At 44.2% G+C, this 18352-nt stretch overlaps 1 protein-coding gene across 1 annotated transcript in view; it reads right to left on the minus strand.

The window, feature by feature from the left end:
* Nucleotides 1–1867: 1867 nt before the first annotated feature.
* The window catches only part of LOC109892833 (protein yippee-like 1), a 28945-nt gene continuing 12460 nt past the window's right edge, over nt 1868–18352 (minus strand). The window contains exons 2-5 of the mRNA XM_020485644.2: nt 10948–11227; nt 4744–4787; nt 4504–4612; nt 1868–3829 (exon numbers count right to left, since the gene is read on the minus strand). Of these exons, the coding sequence (XP_020341233.1) occupies nt 3740–3829; nt 4504–4612; nt 4744–4787; nt 10948–11055 (351 nt within the window). The 5' untranslated portion in view covers nt 11056–11227 and the 3' untranslated portion in view covers nt 1868–3739. The remainder of the gene's footprint in view (nt 3830–4503; nt 4613–4743; nt 4788–10947; nt 11228–18352) is intronic.

Consider the following 18352-nt stretch of genomic DNA (forward strand, 5'->3'; position numbering starts at 1 on the left):
CTCTATAGTGCACAGCAGTCTCTAAGGTGCTGGGTACAGTACAGGGTGGTAGCCGGCCAGTTACAGTGACTAAGGTTCAGGGCAGGGTACTGAGAGGAGGCCAGCTAGTTGTGACTCTTTAACAGTCTGATGGCCTGGAGAAAGAAGCTGTTTATCAACCTCTCGGTCCCAGCTTTGATGTACCTGTATTGTCTCCTCCTTCTAGAGGCTAGGTTGGATGAGGTCCTTGGTGATCTTCTTGGTCTTCCTGTGAAACCAGGTGCTTTAGATGTTCCCGCCATAATGCGTCGGGCTGACCACACCACCCTCTGGACAGCCCTGCTGTTGCGGATGGTGCAGTCGCCGTACCAGGCAGTGATACAGCCCGACAGGATGCTCTCAATGATGCATCTGAAGAAGTTTGTGGGTCTTAGGGGCCAATATTAATTTATTCAGCCCCCTGAGGTTGAAGAGGCACTGTTGCACCTTCTTCACCACACTGTCTGTGTGAAGAGACTATTTCATGTCGTCAGTGACGTACACACACACACACACACACACACACACACACACACACACACACACACACACACACACACACACACACACAATGTCAAGACCACTCACCATTGCTAATTCAAAATCACACACACCTCTAAACCTCTATTGGGCTGTACTACTGAATTAAAAGTACATCCCACCTAACCCCCATCCCCCAAGAAAATCCCTTTCCTACATACTCTTTCCAACAAAAAAAACCACTCCACACCAATTGGCCCCGCAGACTGGAAAGAGCATGTGGTTTCTGAGGACAGGATCAACAAAAATAGAGCAGCAGCAGCAGCAAGAGAGAGGTAACTCTGCTCTCAATGTTCATGAAGGAGTCTCATAGAGGAGTACAGTATGTGACAAAGCCAGCACTGTGCATTCATAAGGCCATTATACATGACTATCTATAGCACATAATGTTATGGCTTTGGGACTAAGAGACTGAAAATGGATCTCAAACTAAATTAAATGTTTGTTGATGTAGTGGTTAGCAGGTGGGGTCCGGCGTTTTAGTAACCCAGTGCCATTGCTGCATAGCTTATTAACGTTAAATACTGTATCAGATACGTTATATTTTAAGTAGTTCAAGGGATTGTGTATGATTCTAACATTACGGCAACATAATTCATTCCCTCTAATGGGATATTCACATGCAACTCAAACTTTCATGCTTCCACTGCTTTCAACGCTCTAATCTTGGCTCAAGTACAAGCCATGCATACATATCCCAACAAAGCATTTCTGTCCCTAAACAAACCACTCAAATGAATATATTAGGGAGAGACAACAACCCACAATTTTTCTGTGGCATTGTGCCATGATGCCGAGTACCAGTCAGGGATGACAGGTAACACTAATACCAACCATTCAACCATTCACACTATTGCCCCTGGAACCCAGTTGCTAGGAGACCCTGTCCCACCATCTGCTGCTATGGAGATAGAGTGGGAGGCCCGGGCACAATGGAGAGCCTGGTGATGATAACCAGCTGCGGCTAATATCCTCTTCAGACATCCAATGTTCAAAATGTCTAACCGTATCTACTTTTACACATTATGTACCAGCCTTTTGAGTCAGGCAGATGTTGGAACAAATGCTTTTGCTTCATGGGATAATACATGTATGCATGAACAGTTATCGGTTATGCAGGTTTCTCTGAAATCCATTGTGGTCCAACAGCTGGAAAGTCAAAACATATTTACGATACAATTAACCTGATTGCCAGATCTGTTTCTGTTTAAGCCAGCTCATTTCTGGTTGTTGTTCATCTCAAAAGTCAAAGTTGGCTCAAGTACAAAACAAGACTGGCAACCAGGTGAGTATAAAACGTACTTTGGCCTTTTTCTTCAGATCAATCAAATAAGAATCTTTATTGAGTCCCATATATTGCCATTAACTTTCCTTCCTTTACAAAAGACACACGAAAAATACATTTTCAAATAGTAAAAAAGTAGGAAATCTAACTGTCCCACAAGGTGTCCCAAGACAGACAGCAGAGCATACATAATCATCAATTGAATAAATAAATAAAACATTGAATATGGCTATTTACATGGTGTAATACAGTTTATCGTTATATAATAATAATGCTTATGTTCATAGTGAATATATAGGTATTAACATTGTAATTGTCTCAACCAAACAATGCATTATCTCACAGAGAAAGCCCAGGGTTTGACAGTGGCTCTGGGCCAATCACAATCTTTCATTCTGCAACTTCCTGATACAAGCAATCTAGGCAGGTCCATTGTTTGGTCAATGTATTGTTGATGGGAGAGCCTTTGGTTGTTGTGCTGGGATGTGTGACACCCTCTGATTGGGTATTTCCACTGTCAGTCACATTCTGTTGATTTCAATTGGTTCTCCTGTTCCAGACTGTAGAAAGTTAATTTTAACTGTTGGTATTTTCTCTAATCTCGTAAAATCAGCAAAACAAATAAGCAAGGAGGCAGTGGAGGAGGCAGAACCAGGTAAACAGAGAACTACCAGTTCACAAACATCAATCTGTGAAGCTCCAGAATTAGCTATAGAAATAGATCTAGAATCAGGTAACCCTCTCCATATCTTCACCTCAACCACTAGGGGGGAAACACAACACTAACTTTAGATCAGTGTCGAGACACAAGGCACTCCACTTGCCTCATTTCATCATCAGTTTGCATCACCGTTATAATGCCAGCTTTGAGCATTATTTTGAAACCGAAAAGAGCTAAGGGTGCCATCTAACTTTTATTCTGTCTCATTTCCAAGGTGACATGAAAACCTCTTGCACTCCGCCACTGTTCATTGTACACATCAACATTACTGAAACATTTACAGAGGGTGGTAACAGCACACTCAGAAAGGCAAAAGGACGACAACTTGAGTGACACCTCATTTTTAAGATTGCTACCATTGATTGGAATTGAGGGGTGAGGGAGGAACTAAAAAGCTGCTACCTTTGAACAAAGAGTAGAAGGGGAGATTGTCCCCAAACACCAAATAAATTCATAAATAAATCAATAACTTAAACTCATGCTCGAATAAAAATAAATAAAAAAAGAACAGCAAAATATGTATTTTTCCAGATGAACAGTCAAACAGTTTTCTGACAATCTGTTTCAATCCCTCAAAGGGAGTTTTGGACGATTTCAGGCTACAAGAAGTCTGGTGATTCTGGTTGATTGGTTGGGTGGTTTGTGTCATCCATGTGTGTGTGAAGGTGGAAGGATCCACATAGGGTAGTGAGGGTGATCGTAGGTAAAAAAAAATAAAAAAAAAAATATATTTTCACCTCATTGTAGTGTTGGTGGGTCTTGGGGGAACATCCTTGCCTGTCCAGTACGATGTTCATTGTCCATCTCATTCACCCCCCAGATAGACCATTACCTATGACCTATAACACTTAACCTGTGGTCTCCTGTCCACCCTCAGGCCTGGGACAAGCATCAACATGCAGTGTGAATACAAACATGTCTCTGAGCCACTGTGTGTGTGCGTGTGCGCATTTCTGTATATTCTGTACACTGGAAATGATTTATCATTCTTGTAAACACACAAGCACACATGCACACACACGCCCTTACACCTATGTATTGTGGGGGTACATGAACTGCATGTCAGGTGGATAGGGTCACGTGGATGAGCTAGCAGTAAACCTTATTGGTGAGTCCAACACTGAGCTGTGCCCTACAGCTAAGCCACGCCTCTCCAACACTCTAGGTCTGCCCACTCAGTCCCAGCCATTGTCCTTGATCATGTGGGCCAGCTCGATAATGAACTTCCCCTCCTTGTACTTCTGACTGCTCTCAAAGGCATGCTCCTGCGGAGATTGGGGGGGATACAGTGGGGGTAGAAATAAAAGAGAGGGAGAAGAGGATAGAAAGAGATAGAGAGAGAGACAGGGACCGAGAATGGGAAGGAGGGGAGAGAGACAGTCACAAACATTAGTGAACGGATGAAACAAGCATTTTCATGAATGTAAACAGTGCCTTGATGTTTTCTATCTGGGGTAATCTCTCTTGTTGCTCTATATGTAATCTCAGTGTGAGTGATTGTGTATGTGTGCGCACGAGAGTCAGTAAGTGAAATTGTGTGTGTGTGTATTTGAGTGTGTGAGTGATTGTGTGTGGGAGAGTGCAATAGTGTGTTTTTGTGCTGATTATCTCCCCATTGATAAGTGTACTAGGTCAGCAGCAGCACCTTTGGCAGTGTGACAGTGCGGGAACATAAGGCCTCGTGGATGATATTAATAATAATATCACACAGATGGCAGCGCCATAAAACACCACAAGGCCGCGTACCGTCCGGGTTTCTCTCCCTGACCTCCACCCAAGCACGCACGCACACACGCACACACACCTTAACCCACATAGTTAGCCACAAAGCAGAGTCAGGGACCCCAGCAATGTGGAGCATTTATGTCTATAGATGTGTTATACACCTATATGTATACAGAACTGTTTGTAGGGGATTCCTATGTAATTAGCTACTCACGTATTTCCAGCCCAGTGTGGTTTTACAGTTTTCACAGTAGATATCAGCAACCGCATGAAGCCCTGTCAACAGAACCCTCTCTTCTGCTAGTCCACACCCCACGTTCACCCTAAGAGGGGGGGGGGGGTGGAATAATGTTATAAATGGAGAGAAAGGAGAAGAAAAGAAAGAATGAGAAATAGAGAAAGAAGGGGTGTCAGAGGAGCGATGAAGTGATAAAATACGTGCTCAGGTACTTACACTGAGTTGAACAGGTACGCTCGGCCTTGACTTCCTTGGAAAGACTGGACGAGAAAGAGAGAGAACAGGGTGAGAAAAGCCATACATTACTATCACAGGAGTAGACATTTAGAATGGTCGGTTGTTGTTTTTTTTCATTTGTCTTACACAGCTTCAAAGCAGACAGATGGCATAGCACGTTCCTACACAAAATACCCCATAATGATGAAGTGAAGAAAGGTTTTCCGATTTTTTTGCAAAAAAACTGAAATACCTTATTTACATAAGCATTCGGACCCTTTGCTATGAGACTCGATTGTGCTCAGGTGCATCCTGTTTCCATTGATCATCCTTGAGATGTTTCTACAACTTGATTGGAGTCCACCTGTGGTAAATGTAATTGATTGGACATGATATGGAAAGGCACACACCTGTCTATATAAGGTCCCACAGTTGACAGTGCTCGTCAGAGCAAAAACCAAGCCATGAGGTCGAAGGAATTGTCTGTAGAGCTCCGAGCATCTCTTGCATCGAGGCACATATCTGGGGAAGGGCACCAAAACATTTCTGCAGCCTTGAAGGTCCCCAAGAACACAGTGGCCTCCATCATTCTTAAATGGAAGACGTTTGGAACCACCAAGACTCTTCCTAGAGCTGGCTGCCCTGCCAAACTGAGCAATCGGGGAGAACGGCCTTTGTCAGGGAGGTGACCAAGAACCCGATTGTCAATCTGACAGAACTCCAGAGATACTCTGTGGAGATGGGAGAATCTTCCAGAAAGGCAACCATCTCTGCAGTTCTCCACCAATCAGGCCTTTATGGTAGTGGCCAGACGGAAGCCACTCCTCAGTAAAAGGCACGACAGCCCGCTTGGAGTTTGCCAAAAGGCACTTAAAGGACTCTCCGACCATGAGAAACAAGATTCTCTGGTCTGATGTAGCCAAGATTGATCTCTTTGGCCTGAATGCCAAGTGTCAGGCCTGGAGGAAACCAGGCACCGCTCATCACCTGGCCAATCCCATCCCCAGGGTGGATCATGGTGGTGGAAGCATCATGCTGTGGGGATGTTTTTCAGCAGCAGGGACTGGGAGACTAGTCAGGATTGAGGGAAAGATGACTGGAGAAAAGTACAGAGAGATCCTTGATGAAAACCCACTCCACAGCTCTCAGGACCTCAGGCTGGGGAGAAGGTTCACCTTCCAACAGGACAATGACCCTAAGCACACAGCCAAGACAACACAGGAGTCGCTTAGGGACAAGTCTCAGAATGTCCTTGAGTAGCCTAGCCAGAGCCCAGACTTGAACCCGATCGAACATCTCTGGAGAGACCTGAAAATAGCTGTGCAGAGAAGCTCCCCATCCAACCTGACAGAGATTGAGAGGATCTGCAGAGAATAATGGGAGAAACTCCCCAAATACAAGTGTGCCAAGCTTGTAGCATCATACACAAGCAGCTACATCTGGTAAGACAAGGGGCGGGGGTGTATTTGTCAATAACTACTGGTGCGCGATGTCTAATATTAAAGAAGTCTCGAGGCATTGCTCGCCTGAGGTAGAATACCTCATGATAAGCTGTAGCCCACACTTTCTACCAAGAGAGTTCTCATCTATATTATTCGTAGCCGTCTATTTACCACCACAAACTAACGCTGTCACTAAGACCGCACTCAACCAGCTGTATAAGGCCATAAGCAAACAAGAAAATAATCATCCAGAAGCGGCGCTCCTAGTTACCAGGGACTTTAATGCAGGCAAACTTAAATCCGTTTTACATCATTTCTACCAGCATGTGATATGTGCAACCAGAGGAAAAACAAGATAAAGATCACCTTTACACAACACACAGAGACGCATACAAAGCTCTCTCTCGCCCTCCATTTGTCAAATCTGACCATAATTCTATCCTCCTGATTCAGGCTTACAAGCAAAAACTAAAGCAGGAAGTAACAGTGACTCACTCAATACAGGATGTGGTCAGATGACGCAGATGCTACGCTACAGGACTGTTTTGCTAGCACAGACTGGAATATGTTCAGGGATTGCATTGAGGAGTATACCACCTCAGTCACCGGATTCATCAATAAGTGCATCGATGACATCACCCCCACATTGACCGTACATACATTTTCCAACCAGAAGCCCTGGATTACAGGCAACAACCGCACCGAAGGCTTGAGTTGTCGCTTTTCACTAATCCAGACGCTTATAAGAAATTCCGCTATGCCCTCAGATGAACCATCAAACAGGCAAAACGTCGATACAGGACTAAGATCGAATCCTACTACACCAGCTCTGATGCTCGTCGGATGAGGCAGGGCTTGAAAAATATTACGGACTACAAAGGGAAACCCAGCCACAAGCTGCCCAGTAACGCGAGCCTTACCAGACGAGCTAAATGCCTTTTATGCTCGCTTCGAGTCAAACAACACTGAAGCATGCATGAGAGCCGTAGTCAATGTGAGCAAGACCTTTAATCAGGTCAACATTCACAAAGCCGAGGGGCCAGACGGATTACCAGGACATGTACTCAAAGCATGCGCAGTCCAACTGGCAAGTGTCGTCACTGACTTTTTCAACCTCTCCCTGACTGAGTCTGTAATACCTACATGTTTCAAACAGACCAACATAGTCCCTGTGCCCAAGAAAGTGAAGGTAACCTGCCTAAATTATTACCACCCCATAGCACTCACGTCAGTAGCCATGAAGTGCATTGAAAGGCTGGTCATGGCTCACATCAACACCATAATGCCGGAAGCCCTAGACCCACTCCAATTCGCACAACAGATCCACAGATGACACAATCTCAATCACACTCCACACTGCCCTTTCCCACCTGGACAAAAGGAACACCTATGTGAGAATGCCATTCATTGACCACAGCTCAGCATTCAACACCATAGTGCCCACAAAGCTCATCACTAAGCTAAGGACCCTGGGACTGAACACCTCCCTCTGCAACTGGATCCTGATGGGCTGCCCCCAGGTGGTAAGGGTAGGCAGCAACACATCTGCCACGCTGATCCTCAACACTGGGGCCCCTCAGGGGTGCTTGCTTAGTCCCGACCTGTACTCCATTTTCACTCACGACTGTGTGGCCAAGCACGACTCCAACACCATCATTAAGTTTGCTGACGACACAACAGTGGTAGGCCTGATCACTGATAATGATGAGGTCGCCAATGGGGAGGAGGTCAGAGACCTGGCCGCGTGGTGCCAGGACAACAAACCTCTCCCTCAATGTGAGCAAGACAAAGGAGCTGATCATGGACTACAGGAAAAGGAGGGCTGAACAGGCCCCTATTAATATTGACGGGCTGAAGTGGAGGGGGTTGAGTGTTTTAAGTTCCTTGGTGTCCACATCACCAACGAACTATCATGGTCCAAACACACCAAGACAGTTGTGAAGAGGGCACGACAACACATTTCCCCCCCATGAGACTGAAAAGATTTGTCACGGGTCCTCAGATCCTCAAAAAGTTAGCCTCTTAAGGATCCGCCTCTTTATTCCAATTTTTCACCTAAAATGACATACCCATATCTAACTGCTTGTAGCTCAGGCAGTTAGTACCATTGGTACCATTTGAAAGGAAACACTTCGAAGTTTGTGGAAATGTGAAAGGAATGTAGGAGAATATAACACAATAGATCTGGTTAAAGATTATACGAAGAAAAAAAACACTGTTCTCTTTGAAATGCAAGATAAAGGCCATAATGTATTTTTCCAGCCCAGGTGCAATTTAGATTTAGGACACTAGCAGTGTATGTGTAAAGTTTCAGACTGATCCAATAAACCGTTTGCATTTCTGTTCAAAATGTTGTATCAAGACTGCCCAAATGTGCCCAATTTGTTTATTAATAACTTTTCATGTTCAAAATTGTGCACACTCCTCAAACAATGGCATGGTATTCGTTCACTGTAATAGCTACTGTAAATTGGACAGTGCAGTTAGATTAAAAATAATTTAAGCTTTCTGCCAATATCAGATATGTCTATGTCCTGGGAAATGTTCTTGTTAAAATGTTCTTGTTACTTACAACCTGATGCTCACCTTAGCCTAAGATAGCTCAACCGTCACGTGGACGGGACACTGATGAACTGCATTGTTGGTTAAGGGCTTATAAGTAAGCATTTCACGGCAAGGTTGTATTCGGCGCATGTGACAAATAAAAATTGGATTTCATTTGACTCAAGGCTGTAATCGCTGCCAAAGGTGCTTCAACAAAGTACTGAGTAAAGGGTCTATATATATATATATTTTTTTTTATTTGCAAACATTTCTAAAAAACAGTTTTTGCTTTGTCATTATGCGGTATTGTGTGTAGATTGATGAAGGGAAAAAACAATTTAATTCATTTTAGAACAAGGCTATAATGTAAAACAAATCGGAAAAAGTCAAGGGGTCTGAAAACTTTCTGAATGCACTGTATATATTATATTTTATGTTATGTGATGGGATGTATAGACATTATGGACAGTATGAGGATAGAACAAATAGTATATCTGAAGAATATGTGGATAGAATAGTATATGTACAGAAACTGTTGAATAGGATGGCCTTGACTAGAATACAGTATATACATATGAAATGGGAAAAAACACTATGTAAACATGATTAAGATGACCAGTGTTCCATGTCTACAGTATGTACATAGGGCAGCAGCCTCTAAGGTGCAGGGATGAGTAACCAGGTGGTAGCCGGCTAGTGACAGTGACTAAGTTCAGGGCAGGGTACTGGGTGGAGGCCTGCTAGTGATGGCTATTTAATAGTCTGATGGCCTTGCGATCGAAGCAGTTTTTCGGTCCCAGCTTTGATGCACTTGTAATGACCTCGCCTTCTGGATGATAGCGGGGTGAACAGGCCGTGGCTCGGGTGGCTGAAGTTCTTGACGATCTTCTTGGCCTTCCTGTGACACCGGGTGCTGTAATGTCCTGAACGGCAGGCAGTGTGCTCCCGGTGATGCGTTGGGCTGTCCGCACCACCCTCTGGAGAGCCCTGCATTTGCGGACGGTGCAGTTGCCATACCAGGCGGTGATACAGCCCGACAGGATACGCTCAGTGGTGCATCTGTAAAAGTTTGTGAGGGTCTTAGGGGCTGTTCACCATGCTGTCTGTGTGGGTGGACCATTTCACATTGTCAGTGATGTGTACGCAGAGGAACTTGAAGCTTTTCAGCTTGTCTGCTGCGACCTCTTCGATGTGGATGCGGGTGTGCTCCCTCTGCTGTCTCCTGAAGTCCACGATCAGCTCCTTCATTTTGTTGACATTGAGGGAGAGGTTATTTTCCTGGAACCACTCTGCCAGGGCCCTCACCTCCTCCCTTTAGGTTGTCTTGTTGTTGTTGGTAATCAGGCCTACCACTGTTGCGTCATCTGCAAAATTGATGATTGAGTTAGAGGCTTGCGTGGCCACGCGTTCTTGGGGGAACAGGGAGTACAGGAGAGACTTCAACTGTATGCTATCATTGCCGTCTTTATTTTAGTCTGACACAAACATGCTGCTTCCATGGAAACTGTGTGTTTGCAGAGTGAATCCAGTCAATCTGATTTGATGTGCTGCTGGCTTACACTAAAAGCCCACTAGTGTCTATGACAAGCCGGGAGAGGCCGTGTGTGTGTGTGCGTGTGTGTGTGTGTGTGTGTGTATATTAGGGAACTTTGTAGCCAGGGATATTATCCAGGATGCTCTAGTCTAGAGAGTTCCAGGAGGGGACAGTATGCTGGTCTCTCTCGTCCCTCTCTTTCATGGTTTCTTTTTCCTTCTTCATTTCTCTCATAGTTGCAAACAAAGCTAAATGGACTAAGGGCTATCCCTTGATCCCGCCATGTGGGTTAATTAAGTCAGGGCTATATACTGTGTTTATGACCCACAGTTTCTGTGCCCTCATACTCACAATTGGAAACAACTGGTGGAATAAAGTGAACCCTGGTCATCCTGGTGCAACACGATAAACATCTGATGTTATGGCAAGCAAAGGAGCAAATGGAAGCAATCACGTTGAGGCAGAATCTACTCTCGGTTGCAACCGTACAGACACAAACACACTGAGGCCCTGCAGTAGATGCTAGGCAGTGTGCCATCAGTAGGATTTACAGCCGTGAAAATATGGAGTATAACTACCACTGGCCTATAGCTTCATACATGACATAAAGCTTCATACACATGACATAGCTTCCCTATTCACAGTTGTATTTCAACTTTTTTTGTCCTTGCAGAAAAAGCCTACCTTGGAGATGAGCTCGTCATGGTTGGCCAGGTGTGCTCGACAGTGGATGCAGCTGTAAGTGCGGTGGCAGTTGGGCAGGTAGGCCTGGAAGGTCTTGGAGCGCGTCATGATGATACTTGCCTGGGAGACAGTGGTAGTTGCAGGGGCAACGGCGTTGCTGTTGCTGGGTGGGGTGGGGGGGCGGTGCAAGAAAGGGCTTCCAGCCCAGGACGGTTCGCAGGGGAAGCACCGCAACACACAGGTGAGGGCCGTGGTGGGGCGTGGGGCGGGAGGCACACACCTGGGACACACACATAAACACTTTAATATGGATCCATGACGACGGATCATGTTTGTCGTGAAGGCGCATTTAATGTTGAAGTTACCATTTTTGTCATTTAGCATACGCTCTTATCCAGAGCAATTAGGGTTAAGTGCCTTGCTCAAGGGCACAGACAGATTTTTCACCTAGTTGGGATTGCGCACACAGACACGACACACACTAGAAACCCCTACTACTTTAAGATATAGTTTCCAATACGCTCTTATCCAGAACAATTAGGGTTAAGTGCCTTGCTCAAGGGCACAGACAGATTTTTCACCTAGTTGGGATTGCGCACACAGACACGACACACACTAGAAACCCCTACTACTTTAAGATATAGTTTCCAAGGAATTTCATTGAAACTCTCTCTTAACCACCCTTAAGCTTAAAATAGCATTTTAACAAATTCAGGACCTGCAAAAAGTCAACTTTTCAAAAAAGGTTTTGTTTTCCTACCTTTTCAGGACATTAAGGTGAAATGTTAGTACATTGGGATCCTGATCGTGTAGGAAAACAAGTGTACACACACACAAAGAGTATGAGGGAAGGAAAGGTGTGTAGGACAGGATGTATACGGCAGTAGAGAGTGAGCTAGTAAATGCTTCTGGCCTCAGTGGCCTGCTAGTGAGCCAGCACCAAAATGGTAAACATTGACGTACATTATGATGGTTTTTACGATACCAGTACTGCAATATTTTTTGCATGGCAAAAATGAAAACACGAAGCAGACCCAACTCTTTGGTCCTTTAAAAACATATATGTAAAATATTGTGAGCTATAGCTTGGAAAATAAATCAAATATGACTCTGGATGCAACATTAGGGCTGTTGTCCTAAAGAAATTAAATCCGCTATGTGTTTTGTTTCCTTGCCATGATACTAACGAGTATCGCAATACTGGTATCGTCCGGTCTCTAGTTTTTATGTACACAGTCTCATAACCTAGTTTTTCTTAAATTCTTTCGCTGGTGTTGCACTTTTTCATAGCTCTGGAATGATATCCAGCTGTATAATGTTGGCAGTGTGAGTGCCTTTGAATTCTTCAACAGGCCTAATTAAAACATAACAGGCTGCACAAAAGACTATGCTAACATTTGCCAAAACAGGATATGGCAAGCTATGAAGGCACAATTACATTCACTATTCTGTCATGTGACAGTGAATGCTCTGAACTTAAGCTACGCTCTCTGTCAGCTGTCATGAACTGTCAAACAGTTATGAAAAGTGTTCATGTCAATCCATCCTTCTATCGAGTGTACAGTGGGCAATATACCAAGCATCCAAAACTGTCGGTGAAGCAAAAAGAACATGATAATGAAGCAGAAACAAACTCATGTAAGATTCCAGATTTGTGCAATTTTGGGGATGACTTTGGATGATTCCATCTTGTGAAGAAGGGCTACCTCATTTGCACCTCTGGCCACATAAACAATGGCCGTGCCCATATATTGTCCTATGACTTCCCTCTACAGGGGCCTATACTGTTAACTCACTAGCCATACACAATGCGCACTCCTGTATCCCACTCAGCAGTTCACGCTAGGTAAGCGGCTCATGCCATGTAAGCTTGCTGTAAAGCCTGCTGACTAAGGACCCAGTGGCCTGGCACAATATGGAGGGGCTACCCACCACCCCCTGAGAGAAGAATGGAAGTGCTGAGCGCTCTATCTCTCTCTGGGCAAGGCGTGTGGGCAAGGTGTGTGTGCACCATTCCAAATGGCCAATCAAACAGACCAGCACAATCTCAAATTATTAGGAGGCACTAGCTGGATCAGTCGAGCCTTTTCAAATAAACAGACATCCCCTCTTGATGCAATAAAGCTTGGGATGACAAATTATAATTTACTTTGTGGTTAGCTGGGCTGTATAAGCCATTCATTTTCAGATTTGTCTATGGGCAACAGCTGCAGCACCTCACGCAGCCTGCAGGTGTGTGTATGTGTGTGTGCCCACCAGTGACACAATGGGCAGGCATCACTAACTATTCTCTATCCTACCACATGCAAACGACAGACTCCATCTTGGGCAAAACCAATGAAAACAAAAAGCAAGCCTCTACACGATTCATTAAACAGAGCCTTAATAACAACTCTGCCTTCACCTCAGCACAAAGGTTAAAAAGAAAGGCAAATATCAATATACAAAAGATTAAACGCAGAAACAACAGCCAGCTCATAAAGATAAGAGACGACAAGCTATCATGTTGGGGTAATTTCAAATAGACCTAAAAGCCGACTCGGCAACTATTTAAATAGATCTTAAAGCCATGAAATTACTGCCTGGCTACCAATGAGCCACAGTCAATCAACCATGCCATGTAGAGAAAGATAGTCAGCTTCCTTCGAACTTCATGTGGTTCAAATTAGTGTCTCGGCCCATCAAAGGAAATTGGAGAGTTCTATCAAAGTATCTGGATTAATCTACTATAGACCTAGGAGTCACATTTCAATTAGCTTCCATAGCAACTGTGCATAACCCCAGTGGGAAAAGTGTCACCCTCGAAACATGCATCTGCATCTCAATTAACCTGGTATGAACTAGTGTTGTTAGATAAAACCCTCGGATAGTGTCCTTGTGTTGTCCTTTTCGATATTGGAAGAGAGGAGTCTGAAATTATTTTCAGGGAGTGAGACTGTTTGGCGATATAGCATTCACCACCAGTGCTTGTGCAGGAGCTCACTGGAGCTGAGTACCGGCACCTCAAAGGTTCTACTGCTTGAGCTCCTGTTCCTCTTATAGAATATTATCTCAAAGTATTGTGGAGCTCCTGCACCTAAATATAAACAGTATCGGCACCCAAAATGAGTACCGGCACCTATTTCAGCCTGAGTCAAGCCCTTTCACAGCTTTTTGGTCTATGTTGTCATTAGCTAACTGACAACGAGTTCAGTTAAGAATACATCTGTTAGTGTTTGTGAAGTTTTGTTCAGCCAACTAGCTAGAACAAAACAGGCATCTGTGCCATGGGGATGGAGATGAGGCTGGCATGAGACAGAGAAAACACAGGGGTCAGAGATACTGGAAGAATGAAAGTGGAAGAGAGAGAGAGACAGAGAGAAAGAGATCATCTAAAAAAGGGCAGGGAAAATGAGGACAGAGATGCAAAGAGAAATGGCAGCAAGAGCAGGAGGAAGAGAAAGAGAATAACAGAAGGAAAAGAGAGAGAATGAAATAAAGACAATGAAAGACAGCAGTAGCATGAGAGAGAGAGAGATACACACATTATAAAAAAATTTAAGTAAAGGAGAGTGGGAGAACCAGGTCAGTGGCAGCAGTAGCAGCAGCAGTACTGGTGTGTGTGAGTGTGACAGTATACGTCGATATGACCAGACTAGGATAGGCTGCTAGTACATTTGTATTTATTAAGATGCCCATTAGCTACTGCCAAGCTAAGCTAACTTCTTTAGGTCCAAACAGGATTAAAACAATTACATCACAACAAAATGTAACAACAACCTGCAAAAATAAAACAATACATCATACACTATATTATGCGTTATTACAAATGTACAATATAAAATGAACAACACTACAATACAACAATATTACAATGTTACAATATGTAGGCCAGGGACGTCACCAGATTTCACAAATAGCTCCACTAACTCAGCACCACTTTGCTAACTAGCTACAGTGACGTGCGGTGAGGTCAGTGGCTGGGGAAGCACTGGTTATTATCAAAGCCAGATTTACTCACAAATAAACCTTGATGAAGCCCAAGTTCACCATACAACAGATATCTCCAACATCCAGAGTGACATACACTATTAACCTAAATTAACAAACAATTTTCACCAAATGGAAATACCAATGTAGCCAAGATACACATGCGATAGCCTCCGATGACAGCATATTTCATATCATCCGACAAAATGACACACTGCTCAACTCAGCCATAGAACGATGTATGATCCACACTAAAATACCTAAATATGGACACATTTCATCCGAATAATTCCCAATATGAACTCCATAGCCTTTAAAAATTGATTTTAGGGGGGCCTCTCGAGTGGTGCAGCGGTCTAAGGCATTGCGTCGCAGTGCTAGAGGCATTACTACAGACCCGGGTTCGATCCCAGGCTGTGTTGCAGCCGGCTGCGACCGTGAGACACATGAGGTGGTGTACAATTGGCCCAGCGTCTTCCGGGTTAGGGAGGGTTTGGCTGGCCGGGATCTCCCTGTCCCACCACGTGCTAGCGACTCTTTGTGGCAGGCCGGGCGCATGCATGCTGACTCGTGTCGTCAGTTGTACGGTGTTTCCTCCGACACATTGGTGCTTCTGGGTTAAGCAAGCAGTGTGTCAAGAAGCAGTGTGGCTTGGCACGGTCGTGTTTCGGAGGATGCATGGCTCTCGACCTTTGCCTCTCCTGAGTCCGTACTGGTGTTGCAGCGATGGGACAAGACTAACTAAATTGGGGAAATAAAAAAAACAAAGTGTCTTAATAAGGCGTTGGGCCAGAACAGCGTCAATGCACTTTTGCATAGATTCTACAAGTGTCTGGAACTCTACTGGAGGGATGCGACATCGTTCATCCACATTCAATTCCATAATTTGGTGTTTTGTTGATGGTGGTGGAAAACACTGTTTCAGGCACCAGAATCTTCCATACATGTTCAATTGGGTTGAGATCTGGTGACTGAGACAGATATACACATCCTTTAAACCCCCATGCTCCTTTGAGACCCCTCGTTCAAAGGCACGGAGATCTTGTCTTCTAGCAAAGGTAGACCAAATAATGGGCAACTGGGCATTTTTATACATGACCCTAAGCATGATGGGATGTTAATTGCTTAACTCAGAAACCACACCTGTGTGGAAGCACCTGCTATCAACATACAGTGTAACCCTCATTTAAAGTTTACAGTTTTTAAATGTCACATGCACAAGTATAATCAAACAGACAAAAACACAGATAATGCATTTTAGAAAAACAGGTACTAAGAGAAGTGCTTTTCAGTTTTGTTTTGGTGAAGAAATTCTTGAGTTTACTAGCAATTATAAATATTTGGGTATTTTTATTGATGAACACATGACCTTTCTATACGGCACATCTGCCCTGGCCGACTCAGCAAGTAGAGCTCTTGGGGGAGTTATAGGAAAAACAAAAACACTCAAAGATATTGGTTATTCTACTTATTCCAAACTGCATCAGACGTGTGTCCTGTTCTGGACTATTCAGGAGTGTGGAGTGTCCATAACAGAGCAGTACGTTACTTTTTAGGTGTCCACAAGTTTGCACCTATACTTGCAATAACTGGGGACATGGGCTGGGAACCCTGTGAGGTGAGATGGAAGCTGTGTATGGTGAGACTTTGGAATAGACTGTTGGATATGCCAACTGCCAGAATAGCTAGTAACGTTTTTCAATGGGATCTATCCAAAGGGGGAGCCTGGGCATCTGAAATGTCTGACCTTTGTCTGACTGTGAACAGCTGCATAATGGCACCGGAAGGGATAGCTGCTACCGTCTCTTATGACCGAAAATAATTTGGTCGGAGGAGATGGCTGCCGTTTTACGGGCTCCTAACCAACTGTGATATTTTGTTCGTTTTTTCGCATTGTTTGGAATTCATTTTGTACATAATGTTGCTGCTAACGTCTCTTATGACCGAAAAGAGCTTCTGGACATCAGAATAGCGATTACTCACCTCGAACTCGACAAAGATTTTTTCTTGAATGAGTCCGACCCAAAGGATATACTGCTTCCCGGAGACCAGGTCCAAATCCCCGTCATTCACGTGAGAAAAGACCGAAATACAGGAGGTGGAGGTCTGGGTGCCTTGTGAGAATTAGTCGGCAAATGAGTAAATCACCACTACCCTCTGTATAATTGGCTAACGTGCAAACAAACTGGATCAACGATTAAGACTATCCTACCAACGGGGCATTACAAACAGTGCTTCTACACCTGCATTGCTTGCTGTTAGGGGTTTTAGGCTGGGTTTCTGTACAGAACTTTGTGACATCAGCTGATGTAAGGACTTTATAAATACATTTGATTGATTAATATCTTGTGTTTTACAGAGACTTGGCTGAACGATGACACTAATAATATAGAGATGGCAGGCTTCTCCGTGTTTCGTCAGGACAGAGCAGCTATGTCTGGTAAGACGAGAAGGGGTGTCTATTTGTCAATAACTGCCGGTGCGCAATGTCTAATATTAAAGAAGATTCAATGTATTTCTCACCTGAGGTAGAATACCTCATAATAAACTGTAGACCACACTATCTACCAAGATATATTATATTATACTATATTATTCGTAGCCATCTATTTAACACCACAAACCGATGCTGCCACTAAAACAGCACTCAACGAGCTGTATAATTTTGAAAAAAATAATATTTAACTAGGCAAGTCAGTTAAGTTCAAATTCTTATTTACAATGACTGCCTACCGGGGAACAGTGGGTTAATTGCCTTGTTCAGGGGCAGAACAACAGATTTTTACCTTGTCTGCTCGGGAATTCGATCCAACAACCTTTCAGTTACTGGCTCAACGCTCTAACCACAAGGCTACCTGCCGACTTGTATAAGACCATAAGCAATCAACAAAATGCTCACCCAGAAGCGGCGCTCCTAGTGGCTGGGGTCTTTAATGCAGGCAAACTTAAATCCGGTTTACCTCATTTCTACCAGCATGTCACATGTTCAACGAGAGGGGAAAAATCTCTAGACTACCTTTACTCCACACACAGAGATGCATACAAAGCTCTCCCTCGCCCTCCATTTTGCAAATCTGACCATAATTCTATCCTCCTGATTCCTGCTTACAAGCAAAAACTAAAGCAGGAAGTACCAGTGACTCGCTCAATACGGAAGTGGTCAGATGACGCTGATGCTATGCTACAGAACTGTGATGCGGATGCTACAGAACTGTTTTGCTAGCACAGACTGGAAAATGTTCTGGGATTCATCCAATGGCAATAAGGAGTATAACACCTCAGTCACCGGCTTCATCAATAAGTGCATCTACGACGTCGTCCCCACAGTGACCGTATGTACATTTCCCAACCAGAAGCCATGGATCACAGGCAACATCCACACCGAGCTAAAGGCTAGAGCTGCCGCTTTCAAGAAGCAGGACACTAATCCGGGTGC

The sequence above is a fragment of the Oncorhynchus kisutch genome, linkage group LG6, assembly GCF_002021735.2.
Source record: "Oncorhynchus kisutch isolate 150728-3 linkage group LG6, Okis_V2, whole genome shotgun sequence".
Lineage (NCBI taxonomy): Eukaryota > Metazoa > Chordata > Actinopteri > Salmoniformes > Salmonidae > Oncorhynchus > Oncorhynchus kisutch.